Source organism: Bos indicus, chromosome 10 (assembly GCF_029378745.1).
Source record: "Bos indicus isolate NIAB-ARS_2022 breed Sahiwal x Tharparkar chromosome 10, NIAB-ARS_B.indTharparkar_mat_pri_1.0, whole genome shotgun sequence".
In the NCBI taxonomy this organism is placed as follows: Eukaryota; Metazoa; Chordata; class Mammalia; order Artiodactyla; family Bovidae; genus Bos; species Bos indicus.
The window spans coordinates 67,126,891-67,144,219 of NC_091769.1; the positions used below are offsets into that span (position 1 = coordinate 67,126,891).

General features: G+C 40.6%; 1 protein-coding gene and 1 pseudogene across 2 annotated transcripts in view; one reads left to right on the plus strand and one right to left on the minus strand.

Annotated features, from left to right (window-relative positions):
- The first annotated feature begins 347 nt into the window (after window positions 1-347).
- Window positions 348-1,131, plus strand: LOC109564390 (palmitoyl-protein thioesterase 1 pseudogene; annotated as a pseudogene).
- Window positions 1,132-3,392: 2,261 nt separating this feature from the next.
- The window catches only part of GCH1 (GTP cyclohydrolase 1), a 61,417-nt gene continuing 47,480 nt past the window's right edge, over window positions 3,393-17,329 (minus strand). The window contains exons 4-6 of one of the 2 annotated variants that reach the window (XM_070797628.1): window positions 12,726-12,757; window positions 11,377-11,461; window positions 3,393-10,537 (exon numbers count right to left, since the gene is read on the minus strand). In XM_070797628.1, coding sequence (XP_070653729.1) covers window positions 10,411-10,537; window positions 11,377-11,461; window positions 12,726-12,757 — 244 coding nt within the window. In that variant the 3' untranslated portion in view covers window positions 3,393-10,410. The remainder of the gene's footprint in view (window positions 10,538-11,376; window positions 11,462-12,725; window positions 12,758-17,329) is intronic. The other variant, XM_070797629.1, reaches the window with a different exon arrangement.

Below are 17,329 nucleotides of genomic sequence, written 5' to 3' on the forward strand. Positions count from 1 at the left end.
TGAGTGAACTCCAGGAGTTGGTGATGGACAGGGAGGCCTGGCATGCTACGGTTCATGGGGTCACAAAGAGTTGAACACGACTGAGTGACTGAACTGAACTGAAGCCTCAACTTGCTCACTGATAAAATGAAATAAATGTTCTTAACAAAACTGTTGAGAGTGCTGTCATGTGATTGAATCAAGATGGTGGCTCATGGCTCTCATTTTCCTTCCAGGGTCCCGCATGCCCCTAGTGCTAGGGCATTGTGACCCACTGGCACCACTGCCACTGATGGGTCTAAAGTGGTAAGCAGTCTCTGTAACTATCAGAATGTAAGATGCATTATGATCATTATTTCTGGCATGGGATGGGAGATAGCTGTTGTAATCCCTTAGGCATGGGTGATATTTTAAAAAATGGTTGAGAAGAAAATACCTGAAATTTATGTCTTATCTTTAGGGATTGGTAAGACGCTGATAGAGGATGTGGTGAACGGCTTCTTTTTGAATCTTGGCTTCCAAGTAACAACAATTGGCAAGATTCTTGCTAAAGATCCTAGGTTTCAGTAGGGCTACAATGCTATTGGATCCTCCCAGGGAGGCCAATTTCTATGGGCAGTGTCTCAGAGATGCCCATCACCTCCCATGAGCAATCTCATCTCAGCTGGGGGACAACGTCAAGGTGTTTGTAGACTTCCTCGGTGCCTGGGAGGAAGCGCTCACATCTATGACTTGATCAGAAAAACACTGGATGTTGGGCTTACAGACAAAGCTGTGCCAGCACGCCTGGTGCAAGCAGATACTGGCACAAGCCCGAAAAGGAGGCCAGGTACCACAACCAGAGCATCTTCTGGTCAGATATTAATCAGGGAGAGGCGTCACTGAGTCCTCCAAGAAGAATCTGATGGCCCTGAAGAAGTTTGTGACGATGAAATTCCTCAATAATTCCACTGTGGACCCCATGGATTCTGAGGAGTTTGGATTTTACAGAAGTGGCCAAGCCAAGAAAACCATTCCCTCACAGGAGAGCGCCCTATACACAGAGGACTGCCTGGGGCTAAAGGCAATGGAAGATACCTGGCTCTAGAAGGAGACCATCGCCAACTGTCTGAAGAATGGTTTTATGCCCACATCATACCCTTCCTTGAGTGAAACCCTCATAGTCTGCACCAGAGTTCAGGGAACCCCTCACACTTCCAAACCAGTTCCCTCCATGCCCAAGCCTGAGCTCAGATCCAGCTAGCAATTAATCCTCTCTAGTTACCATCTAACATGCCTGTCTGGAAAGATCCAAGATACGAATCTTATCCTTTGTCTCATCCTATCAGCATACGGTTTGTCGAAATCTGGAAGATTTCTCTTCCGTCCTCAAAAAAAGCTAAAATACAGGAAATGTAAATTATCAGTTCTCAGGGTTTGGGGTTTCATCTTGATTTTAACATTCTTTTACAGTGTTTGTGGGTTGGCCAAAAGTTTCCTTCAGTTTATAAGTAAAAATAGAAGACACATTTTTCATTTTCACCAAGAACTTTATTGAACAATATACTCACTATTTTATTCTACTACCTTCTGCCATTTTTCAAGCAACTTCATAATTCCATCTTCCCAAAACTTTTTATCTTTTTGAGCAAAGAACAGTTTCAGGTGTTTTTTTACAGTCCTCTAGGGAATTGGAATTTTTTCCATTAACAGAATTTTGTAAAGACTGAAATAAATGGAAATCTGAAGGTGCAATGTTTGGCAAACAGGAAGATGAATCAGAACTTCCCAGCCCAGTTGTAACAAAGCTTGGTCATCAAAGAAACGTGCAATCTTGCATTACTCTGATGAAAGATTATGCATTTTCTCTTCACTAATTCCAGATGCTTTTTGTCGAGTGCTGCTTTCAGTTGGTCTACTTTGGAGCAGTACTTGCTGGAATTTATCATTTGGTTTTCCACAAGGAGCTTATAATAGAGGACTCCCAATGCCACCATATACACATCACCAAGACCTGCTTTTGGTGTGGTGGTTCATTTCAATAGCCCCATGAACTCTTCCATTCCATATTATTGTACAGTATCCACTTTTCATCACTCATTACAATGTTTTAAAAGTGAAATGTTTTCTTTACATTTAAATGGAGAATCACGTGCAGAAATACAGTCAAGAAGGTGCCACCCCACTCCCGCTTAACTTACATGGACCCCAAACATCAAAGTGACTAACATAATCAAGCTGATGCAAATGATATTCAGTGCTCTATTTGGATATTTTGAATTTGTCAGCTATCTCCCACATGTTATAATGTTGATTTTTCTCAATTGATGTCTCAATTTGATCCCTATCAACTTCAACTGGTCTACCTAGCCACGGAGCATCATCCAGTGGGAAATCTCCAGCAGGAAGCTTCAGAAGCTTCATAAACCACTTTTGACATTTTCGATCGGTCACAGCCCCTTTTGCATACACTGCCCAAATCTTTTTGTGTGTGTTTCAGTAGTGTTTTTACTTTTCTTGAAATAATAAAGCATAATATGCCAAAATGTTGCTTTTTTCTTCTATCTTCAATATTTAAATGGCTACACAAAAATTCAGCAATTTTTTTCAATGCACACTGATATGACAGCTGTCACAATACAATCTAATAGAATTGTTTCAAATGAAGTTAAAGACAAGTGCTACTAGTACCAGTCAATCCTAAAGGAAATCAGCCATGAATAATCATTGGAAGGACTGATGCTGAAGCTGAAACTCCAATACTTTGGCCACCTGATGTGAAGAACTGACTCATCTGAAAAGACCCTGATGCTGGGAAAGATTGAAGGCAGGAGGAGAAGACAACAGAGGATGAGACTGTTGGATGGCATCACCAACTCGATGGACATGAGTTTGAGTAAGCTCCGGGAGTTGGTGATGGACAGGGAAGCCTGGAGTACTGCAGTCCATGGGGTCACAAAAAGTCGGACACGACTGAGCGACTGGACTAAGTGCTGGCTTATAGGAAAAACTGAATAAACTTTTTGCCCAAACCAATAGTTAAAGGTTCACGAGAATTCATTGTTGACCTATTGATGTTTTAAGTACACGAGATATTTCTAATGTTCTAATTATCTTCTAAATATTAAATTTATATGGAAATTCTGCTAAAATGATCAAGCATTGACATAAGTCACCTTAAGCCCTCTGTTAGAAGGTGATTTTGACAACTGTTTAGCAAGAAAAAGATAAGATTTTGGATGAGAACTTCAACCTCACATGCTTCTTGCTCACAGATGAGTCAGCTTTCAGAAGGACCTAGCAATGAGAAGTTTTGCCTGAGATTAGATATGCTTAAAGTTACTTTCCAAATGACCACTGTGAAATAATTACACGGTCCCTGGTTGTTTTATTTTATTTATTTATTTTTTTTGAGTTTAAATGCGTTTTATTTTTAGACAACCTACATGACACGTTTTCTCAAAAACAATGCCTCCACGCCAAATAAATCAACGTTCAAAACAAATGAAGAGCTCGAGATGACATCAGTCCCATCTGTCTAAGTCCTAGTAATCACTGGTGTCGATATTGTCATGAACCATCACTTGCAGGAAACCAGCTTCACAAAAGAAGCCTACAAGAAGTACATCAAAGATTACATGAAGTCAATCAAAGGGAAACTTGAAGAACAGAGACCAGAAAGAGTAAAACCTTTTATGACAGGGGCTGCAGAACAAATCAAGCACATCCTTGCTAATTTCAAAAACTATCAGTTCTTTATTGGTGAAAACATGAATCCAGATGGCATGGTTGCTCTGCTGGACTACCGTGAGGATGGTGTAACCCCATATATGATTTTCTTTAAGGATGGTTTAGAGATGGCAAAATGTTAACAAAGTTGGCAGTTACTTTGGATCAATCACCTGTCGTCATAACTGGCTGGCCACTGCTTTTCATCCCTGGTTGTTTTAAACTGATTTTTACTTACTAGTGTTTCTGTTTCTCATTCAGTTTACCCTTAGATTTTACAAGTGACATTGCCCTACAAAAAGAAAAGTCTCCATAATGAAGTATACCAGTCAAGATCAAATATGACTTTAAAGATTAGTGTCATCACATGGGTGACATGAGAAACCTCCAAAAAGACAAGTATCTTTGTCTATACATTTGGCACATTTTCAAATATATAAAAAGAGGAGAAACTCATTCTAAAACCCGGAGAAAATTAACAAAACCTAAGTATGACAGCCTCAGAGGAAGTTTTGATACACACCCTGGCATTTCATCACAGCTCTCCCTCAACACAGCCTTCTCAGCACTGATCAACAGCCAAACCACAGCTCTCTGGGCAGCACGGTCAGTTCCCAAAGTTCAAGGATTTCTCAAAAGGTCAGAGTTGTGGACACATTGCTCAAACCAAACAAGAGAATGTGAAATAAGAGTAAAAGTGGATGGACACATTAGGGCCTTGCACTGCATGTGCTAGGAGTCATCCCAACAGGATTTGTAAGCAAGTCATAACTACACCATTATAGAAAGCATTAAAAGAACCTCAACCTAAGACTGGGTGTGTCACTCACTTCCCTCCAGTCAGCCAGAGCCTGGTATTCATGCTCAGAGGGCCATGGAAATGTAAGTAATTGAAGTCAGGCACACAAACACTCCAATTGGCCCATCTAAAACCCTGGAATTCCCCAGAATCAGGCCAGCAAAGTGATGTCCAGACTTGTGGGATTCACCATTTCCAGTCCTACAATAACACTTCCTCCTTAACTCAAATCTTGAAAGCCAAGGAAACCACCATGATGAAGCCAAGGAAGTCATGTGGTAGATGTTTCAAAACTGAAGCCTGTCCAGAAAGGACAGACCCTCCCAAAAAAGGAGGAGTGAACTCTGTTCCATACGTGGGAGGATGACTCTGAGCTACGAAACAAAGGAGTGCTATGTCCCAGGTGAAGGCTGAGCAGGACCAAACTTGGGGGCGGCGGCGGGGCGGGCTGCCTCAGGAGTAGAGTACAAGGTCATGGAGGAGTGCTGTAGAAGAAAATAACCCTTCTCTTACTCTCAGCTGAAATTTCCCTTGGTTGGACAGCCATAGACATTCCAGCATTTAACATTTCTTGGGGGTAAACATAGGGCTTCTCAAGAGCAAATGACCAAATAAATGGTAAAAGATAATATGGAAGAAAGGGAACAAGAGAGAATCTACAGCTTTAAAAAGGCTGTGAAAAACACATCAACCAAAAAAACAATCTAAAGAGGAAATAAAGAAAATAATTCCATTACCAAGTAAAAATCTTGGAACATGAATGATTTTTATGGCAGTGAAACTACTCTGTATGATACTATAATGGTGACTACATATTGCAGATGGTGATTGCAGCCATGAAATTAAAAGACGCTTACTCCTTGGAAGGAAAGTTATGACCAACCTAGACAGCATATTCAAAAGCAGAGCCATTACTTTGCCAACAAAGGTCCGTCTAGTCAAGGCTACGGTTTTTCCAGTGGTCATGCGTGGATGTGAGAGTTGGACTGTGAAGAAAGCTGAGTGCCAAAGAATTGATGCTTTTGAACTGTGGTGTTGGAGAAGACTCTTGAGAGTCCCTTGGACTGCAAGGAGATCCAACCAGTCCATTTGGAAGGAGATCAGCCCTGGGATTTCTTTGGAGGGAATGATGCTGAAGCTGAAACTCCAGTACTTTGGCCACCTCATGCGAAGAGTTGACTCATTGAAGAAGACCCTGATGCTGGGAGGGATTGGGGGCAGGAGGACAAGGGGACGACAGAGGACGAGATGGCTGGATGGCATCACCGACTGGATGGACATGAGTCTGGGTAAACTCCAGGAGTTGCTGATGGACAGGGAGGCCTGGCGTGCTGTGATTCATGGGGTTGCAAAGAGTCGGACATGACTGAGTGACTGAACTGAACTGAACATATTATTATACATTTGTCTAAACCCATAGAATGTACAACACCAAGAGTGAAACCTAATGTAAACAGTCAACTTTGAGAGACTATGATGTATTGGTGTAGGTTCATCAGTTGTAACACATGTACCACTGTGGCTGGGGATGTTGATAAGGGGAAGCTGCACATGAGTAGGGCAGAAGGTATATGGGAGTGTCATTGCCGGATTACATGGTAACTCTATTTTTAGTTTTTTGAGGAACTTCTGTATTGTTCTCCAAGTGGTTGCACCAATTTACATTCCCACCAACAATGTACAAGGGTTCCTTTTTTTCCACACCATCTCTAGCCTTTATTACTTGTAGATTTTTTTATGATAGCCATTTTGATTGGTGTTAGGTGATACAGTATTGTAGTTTTGATCTGCATTTTTCTAGTAATTAGCGATATTGAGCATTTTTTCATATGCCTGTTGGTCAACTGTATGTCTTTTGGAAAAATGTTTATTCAGGTCTTCTGCCTATTTTTTTTTTTCCATATATATATATTGAGATGTACTTGGGGCTTGGATATTTTGGAAATTAATCCGTTTTCAGTCACATGGTTTGCAAATATTTTCTCTCATTCCATAGGTTGTCTTTTCATGTTGTTTATGGCTTCCTTTGCTGTGTAAAAGTTTAATTACATCCCATTTATTCATTTATACTTTTATTTCTATTATTCTAGAAGGGAAAGGGAAGTCACTCAGTTGTGTCCAACTCTTCACAACCCTATGGACTGCAGCCCACCAGGCTCCTCTGTCCATGGGATTCTCCAGGCAAGAGTACTGGAGTGGGTTGCCACTGCCTTCTCCAATTACTCTAGAAGATGGATCCAAAAAAATATTGCTGCAATTTGTGTCAGAAAGTATTCTGCCTATGTTTTCCTCTAGGAGTTTTATAATATCTGGTCTCTAGTCCATTTCGGGAGAAGGCAACGGCACCCCACTCCAGTACTCTTGCCTAGAAAATCCCATGGATGGAGGAGCCTGGTAGGCTGCAGACCATGGGGTCGCTAAGAGTCGGAAACGACTGACTTCACTTTTACTTTTCACTTTCATGCATGGGAGAAGGAAATGGCAACCCACTCCAGTGTTCTTGCCTGGAGAATCCCAGGGATGGTGGAGCCTGGTGAGCTGCCATCTATGGGGTCGCACAGAGTCGGACACGACTGAAGCAACTTAGCAGCAGCAGCAGCAGCAGTCCATTTTGAGTTTATTTTTGTGTATGGTGTTAGAGAATGGTTTAATTTTATTCTTTTATTTATAGCTGTTCAATTTTCCCAGTACCACTTACTGAAGGGACCGTCTTCTCTGCTGTATATTGTTGCCTTCTTTGTCATTGGCCATAAGTGCAAGGGTTTATTTCTTGGCTCTGTTTTGTTTCACTGATCTGTTTTAGTTTTTGTCCAGTACTGTAGCTTTGATTGCTGTAGCTTTGTAGTATAGTCCAGAGTCAGAGGGCATAATTTCTCCAGCTCTGTTCTTTCAACCAATTCAGCCTTTAGTGGGAAAGAACTCAGAAGCAGCAACTTGGGCTTATTGGGTAGCTCACTGTTTTATTGACACCTGTGAGTTGAGGTTTTCAGGAATGTTTTAGGAATTCCCTAGTGGCCCAGTGAATAGGACTCTGCACTTTCACTGCCAAGGGTGTGGATTGGATCCATGGGAGGTAAACTAAGGTCCCACAAGCTGTGTGGCATGGCCAAAAAAACCCAGGAATGTTTTGTTCTTTCCTAGCTTAGGTGATTAGGTTCACTATCTATAGGCTATCAGATCCTTCAAGGAGAAGCAGGCCACTATAGTGGCCCCGGCTCCTGGACAGGCTGACAATCAGTGAGGGCTGGGGCCTCTGCCTACTTGGAGTGGGGAATGGGAAGACTGCCCAAGAGATGGATTGATGAGGTCACCAGGCATGGACAGAAAAGTGGCAGCAAACTTTTCCTCCTCCTTGGAAGTTTCCAGGCAGGCTCTTCCCTATGAAAGAGAGAGAAACTCTTCTACTCCCTGCACTGCACAGCTCCCTGCCCCAGCCAGCTCTTCCCTCCTCAGCTGCTCCCACACAGAAAGCAGTGCCAGTTCTCAGGAGCTGCAGTTACCCAAAGTTAGGCTTAGAAAAGGGACATGAGGGTCATTCAGATTCCTTACTCTTACCTTAGATCTCCCCTTCCCATTACTGCAGGAGGGTGAGGAAAGTAATACCCAAAGGGAGACAGAGAGCCGGGGGTAAATTTATGTTCTGGGATTTATAATCTAACAGCTTGGTGGCTGAGAGAAGCCATTATGAAGGGTATCTTTGCTAAAATAGAATGCAATAAAAATAATTGAGTGGTTCAAAAACAAACTATTTTCACAAGAACAAAGTCATAACAGTTTAATAATTTAAATAAAACCAACTTCAGGAACAATATACACCATACATAAAAGTTGAACAATTAAATTGAATAGTGTATTTAAATGCATCAAATTCTTAAAAACTTCTGAAATGAACTCAAGGCCACAGATATGAAAAGGTAATTTTGAATAACTTACAGACCAGAGTAAAACAGACAAGGTAGTTACTCTGCATTTACCAATACTCTAGACTGATACCATGGATATTTTAAACTTTTATGAGAACACTTCTAGGGAATCTTAAAGAGTTAAAAAGGAATACAATTGATTTCAGGAAGATGAATTAACAGCTAACAATTTCTTTGGTCCTCCAAGTCACAGCTGTAAAAACTTTAAAATATTAAGCATGAGATGAATGTTAATTCTATCTCTGTCTAAATTTTAAACAGGATAATGTCTATATCAGGTTAGATTTTAAAAGGAACTCAGAATCAACCACCAAACTACTTTAGAAACTCCAAATATAGAAAAAAATAAAAGGAACTAGAAGTAGGGAAGAGTTAAAATTTAAAAAAAACACACACAAAAACCCACCTCTGCCATCTTGCCCTTGCATAAGCCAAACAGCATCAGAGTGGCAGAGACAGAACTGCCAGAGTTACAGCAAGTATGGAGTTAATCCTTGTTAAGGTAGCACGATAAATTTGAAGAGCACAGTGTCAGCCTTCTCCATGTCAGAGACTTCTCCATGGAATAACCGTGTTTGTTTTTGCAGAGAGTTGGGGTTTTTAGCTGTTGTTGTTTGTTTCGATTTGGCCCACACTGCCCCAGTGGAGGAAATTTTAAGATAATCATTAATAAGGCAGCAGCTTCCTGGACTAAAAGACCTATCCCACTTGAACAGTCACACCAAAGATAAGATCCACTTGGACCACACGGGAAACTAGTATACCAGTTTCCAGTATTTCACACTCATTCCAGAAAATGATGGTGCATTTTCACAGACACCAACAAAATCGTTTTCATTAGACATGGGACAGAGCTCAAAACAGTTCAGTGTGCAATCTGCATTCTCTCACGCTCCCGGAAGCTATGGTTCTGCAAACCTGAAAATGATGGACACTTTCAAAAGTTTCTGTAAATACTTAGAAAAATATTTGATAGGTTAAAAAAATTTTTTTTTGCGGCATCTACAAGGAACTCACAAAGTAAGCTCCCAAGAAAAATGAAAAGGTAGAACTGTGAGAACTAGTTATTTGCAATGTCAGGACTAAGTCTTATAAAATAATGGCTTTTTTTAAAAAAAAGGCAAAGGTATCTACACTCTAAATGGTGTGATATTCTCCTCAAGGCACAGAGAGTTAAATGTCTAAATCCCTGTATATTGACATGAGAATATACTCGTAAACAACTCTAGGAACTAATTTCCTGTACTTGAATTTTAAAAAGAACAGAAGGTAGAAATTGCCTTTTTAACTCATAGTGAAATTAAAATACATAGATATTCCACTTACCTTCCCTTGGTGACATGTTACAACTGGATAGTTTAAAAAATATATAAAAAATAAAGTGTCACTGGTGGTTAAATAATCATGATTAAAGTGGAGCCTTTTGGATTTTGAATTTGCAGAGCAATGCTGCACACTGTATATAAATTATTTCAAGCATGACACCATTTTTGTTTGGAGAGGGTAAAATAAACATACTGACCATAATTTTCTCCCATTCCCAACATTGCTATGCTTCTGAATCAAATTACCATACTCTGAACAAAACACACGAATCCTTCTCCCTTCCCAGCACCCTCAGGTTACCTGAAAGGCAGGGGTTTTATATAAGTAACTTACACTATCCTGGAGAAGGGAATGGCTACCCACTCCAGTATTCTTGCCTGGAGAATTCCAGGGACAGAGGAGCCTGGCGGGCTATAGTCCATGGGGTTGCAACTTACACTATTGGCAGTTTTCTTGAATGTTGCCACTAAAAGGTGGCAAGAAGAAAATTCAGGGCTCACCCCTTAATTAATTACTTTTATTTGACTTGCTATAAATAATTATTAAATACAATTAATGACAAAGATGAGAGTTCACATCTGTAACAACTGGAAGTGGAATGTACAAACAATTAAGACCAGACAAAACAACGCTTCTAGCTGCACGATCTGAAAATCACGTGGCACAAGCTGAGGCTCAGCTCTTGATGAGGCTCAGAAACTCTTCCCGAGTCTTCGGGTCCTCCCGGAACACCCCCAACATTGTGCTCGTCACGGTTCTGCTGTTCATTTTCTGCACTCCTCGCATTACCATGCACATGTGTCTATGAAACAAGGCAACAAAGGTAGTCCATGGAGTAGACAGTTGCTGGTTTGGTTTTTAAATAAAGGCAGCCCAAAAGATTAAATCACAGTTATCAAGTATGTCAAAGTGTCACTTCTTAGATAAATTTGTTCTAAAACATCTTTTTAAGTTCCTAAGCCTTACAGCTTTTATTGTTGTCAATGGTTGGGTCCTTAAGGCGTCCAGTCAGAGGAGGAAAAGTGGAATTTTCTTCCTGGGTGAAACTAATACAAAGGTCTACAGAGATACATAACTTCTAGAGAAAAAGAAATTCAGAGTTCTCACTTGATCCATCTTCAGGACCAAGTCAGCACTTAGCTGCTGCTGAGTCGCTTTAGTCGTGTCCGACTCTGTGCGACACCATAGACGGCAGCCCGTCAGGCTCCCCCGTCCCTGGGATTCTCCAGGCAAGCAGCACTTAGCTAGCCTAGGTGTTCAGAGAAGTACTGAGGCACACTGGTCTCACCAAGCGGGATCCAGAGAACGGTGACCAAAGTGGGTGAAGTTAGCCAGCAGTGCACAAAGAATGGGTGAAAACTGCCCACAAGACGTACATAATCCTCAAAATTCAGAAGACGTACATAATCCTCAAATTTCAGAAGAAGTGTCTTCAGTTGCCCTTTTTACTTGTTTTTAGGTACAACTCTTTATTGTTTAAATATGTGACAACATATTTGGAAAACTCTGCTCAAAGAATCAAAGAGCTAAAGAAATCATTAGCTGTTACTGTTGTGTACATTCACTACACCTAAGCCTATGACTCCCTACACCTCCAACCCCAAAAACCACTATGACATTATTAAATGCAAACAGACTTACGTTGCTTCAACCACGACCCCCACTCCAGCAGGTCGCAAGGCCTCTATGATTGCTACGGCAATTTGTTTCGTAAGGCGCTCCTGAACTGTGGATGTGACAAGGAGCTCAGTGAGTCTGACACGAACAGACAGCTGGAAGCTTTTGCTGTTTCTAGAATATTTGAAATCTTAAAAGCAAGACTTTGGTGAGGTTGAAGAGCCACCACCTTTCACCAATGTGCTTGCTCTGCAGCCCAGGCCACGGGACGCCCCTGTTCACTTCCCTCGCCTGCAGTACAGGCGCCAAAGGGAACTGAGGAAGCCCCGGCGCCCTCCAGCGCCACTGGAGGGAACAGATTAGAATGACGACTGTCTCTTCCGTGCGCACAAAGACCAACAGAATCCTGACAACCAGCGCCCCACGTACGGAGAGCAAAATAAATGAATACACAGCTTGCAACAAGATTAACAAAGGGGCTATAGTCCAATTATTAAATTGCTCTTAGAGCCATGGTGACAACCAATGATTTAACCTAAATTTTCCTGTGCTGAATAAACAATATCTTTGGAAACATAAGTGTTCACTGCAGCACTGCGTTTATTTGAAAATTGACAAAATCCCCAAATATCAGAGCAGGAATTGGTTAAATCATGCCACAGCCCAGCTGTACAATGGAATGCTGAACAGTCAGCAAAATAAAAGACATGGTTATGTGTATGTGAAAAAAAAAAAGTTTAAGATTTGGTAAGGGAAAAAAGGGTGAAGCCTGTTTTCAAATACATAATAAAAGTAAGTTGATTTTTTAAATGTTGGTATATGCAATAAAATATGAAAGTGAAAGCATTAGTCACTCAGTCTTCTCTGACTCTTCACAACCCCATGGACTGTAGCTCATCAGGCTCTTCTGTCCATGGGATTTTCCAGACAAGAATACTGGAGTGGGTTGCTATTTCCTTCTCCAGGGGATCTTTCCGACCCAGGAACTGAACCCAGGTCTCCTGCATTACAGGCAGATTCTTTACCATCTGAGCCATTAGGGAAGGTGGAATCTGCAAATACAATGATTTTTTCTGGAAGCCTGAAATATAGTAGACTTTCTCTTTCTGTTTTATATTCCCAACAAGGTTTTTTTTTTTACTCTTTCATTTATTTATTGTGTGCCATGCCATGCGGCTTGAAGGAATCTTAGTTCTCTGATTAGGGATTGAACCTGGGTCACCACAGCGAAAGCACCAAGTCCTAACCATTAGACCACCAGGGAATCCCCTTAATTTTTATAAGACATATATATTACACTTGTAGTAAGAACAAAAAATACTTTTCCCTTAATAAAAAATGATTTTCTGTAAATAAAATAGTTTAAAAGTTACCTTGTAATCTTCTACTGTAGATTTCTACAATCCTAGAAAAGAAAGAATTGTTTTAATTATAAATTGAAGTGAAACTTGAAGCCTTCCCCGTAAGTCTAAAGAATAATTGCTTTATTGAAGTAATTGTAGGGTGTGGGCAGTGGATAAATGCTTAGAGGAGAAGGATACAAGTGAACGAGAAGAGGGAGGTCAGAAGGAGACCACCAACCACAAGAGTGGTGCTTCCCTCAGTCTACAAAGACAGAAAGAATGAAGTGTAAGCATTCATTGAGGAAAAACAACAATTAGAGGTGAGTAATTTTCAAGCTTCCAAATCATCAGTTTTAGAGCATGTCTCAAGTGTTCTAATTAATCATATTGTTTAATCAGAGCTTAAAGCTCAAGCTAAAAATAAAGACTTTTAATTAATAGCAGACCAACGTCAACTATGTACCAACTAAACCTATTAGGATAATCAGATTAGAGTTAAACAGACTTCTTCAGACATCTCTTTATAATACATAAGCACACAGTAATCCCCCGATAGGAGCCCCTGATCTCAGCTTGTAACAGTCTGTCCAGTGATGCATTCCCTTTCAACACCTTTTCTTCTGGCTGTAAAACATGGAGATAGTCACAGAATTACACATTTGAGGATTGCAATTCATGTGAAGGATCTTTTCTTTAAAATTTGGCCTTTTAGTCATGAATTTGGACTCAATTTAAGGATCAGCTCACCTACAAGTGAGTTACAGCCCTTTCCCCACTGTGCCATTCAGACAGAACTGCCATTCAGCAAGAACAGATGACTTGCTTCTTTATTACTTGTGACAGCCAATGAAGGTAGTCACAGGTAGGCCGCCAGTCTAACAGGAACGCCTCTTACCTTTCTCTGCCACCCACGGTGCCTGCCTGTTGCTGGTTGACAGTGGCTACTATGCTGAAAGAGCGTCATTTGTTATTGACCGTCTACTGTGTGTGTATGCGAGTATGTGTCAAACAGGGGTCTTATACCCACAGTTTATAATTTCTTATTCCTAGTTTATTCTTTTTCAAGTAAGAAATAGGTACGGAATCCCTGTCTTCTCAGCATTAAAGAGAATCATCTAGTGTATTGTCAGGCCATTCAAGATGGCTGTAGTCTTGCTTTCTGGACGTCTGCTCAATGAGGCCCTGCTTCTCTCACATGACTATCCAATTCTCTTAATTACAGAGCTTAATCGGTAACTGCCTCTGTGCTTGCCCAACACTCAGTTGCTGGTTTCCCTGGTAACTGATGAGCCAACCTGACATCAATTCCCTCTATAAATGGTAGCCTGCTTCTCCCTGAGTAGCTAAGGTGGCTGCTGTGCACAATGAGGTGTTGTTCCAGGACTTTGCTTTGAACTCATAAGGCTCCCCTGTGCACCAAACTGTTGATATCTCTGTTGCTGTTTTGGGGCTTGTTCTTCTGTCTTGAGGCTGGGCAATCGCAAGGTTTGCAGGCCTGCAGGGTGCAGCCCAACAACTGCCAAGCCAGTCAAGGCCGAGGAAACTACCACGAATGCAGAGATATCAGGGAATGTGGATGGGGATTGCAAAGTTTTGGGGGAATCCTGAGGTGGCCATCCACGAGCAATGTGGGACCCTGTGGCCACTGACCACCATCAGAGATGCCTGCTTTATACTTCCCCCAATGACTGAAATGTTGATACACCTTATATCATATGCTATACCAAGATATATAAGTATGCTGTACCAAGATATCATTACAATCTAGTTTACCATATTACTGGAATCAACAGTTTTCAGTTTTAATCTAAACTACTTTTGTATTCTTAAAGTAAAGCTCCTTGGATGATAAAAGTTTTTTGATAGGGTTTTTATGACTATACTCATAATTGAGATTAGTCTATAATTAAACAGCTTTGTCAGGCTTTGTCATCAGGTATAGGTAGCTTTATCTAATACAGCTTTTTAGGTTTTTTCACACTCTTGAATTACTAACATGAAAGTCAGTGGTTATGCTAAAGTTTGAAAAAATGCCAACTACACTAACTAGGTTTAGCCCCTTCTCTGCCACCCCTCTTCCAATATTAATTTTACTTTTCCTAATGGTTACTAGCTTATCTAGGTTTCTAATGCTTGGCTCATTCCCATCCATCTTTTTCTTTAATCTTTGAGTAAGTTTTTAAGAAATTTTTAAAGAATATGTTTGGTTATATAACCTCTCATCTCCAGATAAAATTATTAAACTTATAAGCAATTATGATAGATCATGCTTTCAGCTTGTCACCATTGAGTAAGATGCTAGTTGGGGGTTTGTCATACATAGCCTTTACTTCATATATAGCCTTTACTATACAAGGCAATAAGGTATATTGCCTTTATACTCTTGAGTTTTTATCATGAATGGACATGGAATTTTGTCAAATGCTTTTGTACATCTATTGAGACGACATGGTATATCCTTTAGGGCTTCCCTGATAGCTCAGTTGGTAAAGAATCCACCTGCAATGCAGGAGACCCCAGTTCGATTCCTAGGTCAGGAAGATCCCCTGGAGAAGGGATAGGCTACCCACTCCAGTATTCTTGGGCTTCCCTGAGGCTGAGCTGGTAAAAAAAAATCTGCCTGCAATGTGGGAGACCTGAGTTTGATCCCTGGGTTGGGAAGATTCCCTGGAGAAGGGAAAGGTTACCCACTCCAGTAGATCCTTCTGTCCATATCAAAGGTTGGGAGGTAATTAGTGTTCTTATTCCTTCAGGTTTGTCAGCTGCTCTATGCATTTCAGCCAGTTCATGTTTTGTTTCCATTTGATGATGATTCATGACTACCTTTAATTTTTTTTTTGGCCAAGCCACACAGCATGTGGAATTCTAGTTCCCCAACTAAGGATCAAATCCATGTCCCCTGCATTAGAAGCACAGAGTCTGAACCACTGGACCACCAGGGAAGTCCTCATTACCACTTTTATTATACAACCTTCTCAAAATAAGAGGACCCACTTTATCCCCTCTGACAAATTTTGCCTTAATTTTAATTAGCATTTTATTTTTTTAAAGGGGGGATAGGGTTGGATACATTTAATCCAACGAGCCAGGTGGCTCAGTGGAAAAAAACCCACCTACCAATGCAGGAAATGCGAGCTTGATCCCTGGGTTGGGAAGATCCCCTGGAGAAAGGAAAGGCAACCCACTCCAATATTCTTGCTGGAGAGTCCATGGACAGAAGAGCCTGGCAGGCTACCAGACCATGGAGATGCGAAAGAGTCAGACATGACTGAACATGCACACACTTACTGGTCTTATAAGATCTGTGCTAGGTCTCTTTCTCTGTATTACAATATAATATATTATATATAATAATAATATATAATATATTATATGTAATAATATATATAATATAATAACTCTGTATTATACTTTCTCTCCTCTTGCTCCTCTGGCAACTGGGAAAGTAATCTGGTGATACTTTTACAGGAAGAACCCATGGATGGTATAATTTAAGCTTTGCAAATCTTAGAAGTGTTTCTGATGCCTTCATATAATTTGACTTGACAAGCTAGACTTGATACCAGGCTACAAATTCTCAAGTGTGGCTAGAGAAAAAAGGAACAGAACAGCAAGAAACACAGCCAGGTTATGGTGGGACTTAGCTAAAGTAAGAAGCTTGAACTTTATTAAGAGCTATAGAGCTATGAAGGGGAAGCACTATCAAACCCACACTTGAGAAAGAACATTCTAGCAGCACATGAGAGCGGAGCTAAGGATCCTAAGAGATGTGAGGACAGGAGTTAGGAGTTTAAAACATAATCCAGGAGGAACATCAAGGTCCCAAGAGTAGCAGTAAGGATAGCCAGCAAGCAGCATGGTGATGTGAGGGAAGCGGGGGTGGTATGGGAGGTCAGTGAGCATACAACAGCAAGAAGGGGATTCCTCCTCACTCCTCACCCCAAAATACATATAGCAAAGATCTACATATAAAAATAAGGTCATAAAAATAACCCCCCAAAACATGAATTTATGACTATGCAAGTTTTAAACTTCGTGAAAAAGGATAGTAGAAAACAAGACAAATGATAAGCCTGGAAAATGATTCCCAGCTTTACTATTCAGAAAGCTCATATAAACCAGTAATAAAAAGACAAGCAACCTAACTGAAAAATTAGCAAAAACTAAGATCAGAAAGTTTCTGAACAAATTCAACCTCACTCTAAGTGCAAATTAAAACCTTAGGTACCAATTTTTACTTACCTTATTTGGACTTCAGACCCTTGAATGTTTGCCAGTGTTGGCAAAACAGTAGAAGAACACATGCCGCTAACCTATTATCAGAGTACAGATCTGTAGGATCTTTTCTGGAGAGCAATTTGGTAATATAAACAATTTAGCTACTCTCAAGCCAGTAATCTTATTGTAATCTTATAGACAAAAGTAAGGAAATAGATAAAATGTATCCACCAACAGTTTTTTCCCTCATTTTTGACAAGTCTCAAGCTGTAGGCTTAAAGGCTGGTTAAGTGAATTATATTAAAGAAATACTGGACTTCCCTGGTAGTCCAGTGGTTAAGTATCTGCCTGCCAATGCAAGGAACATGCGTTTGATCCCTGGTCCGGGAAAATTTCACATGTTATGGAGCAACTAA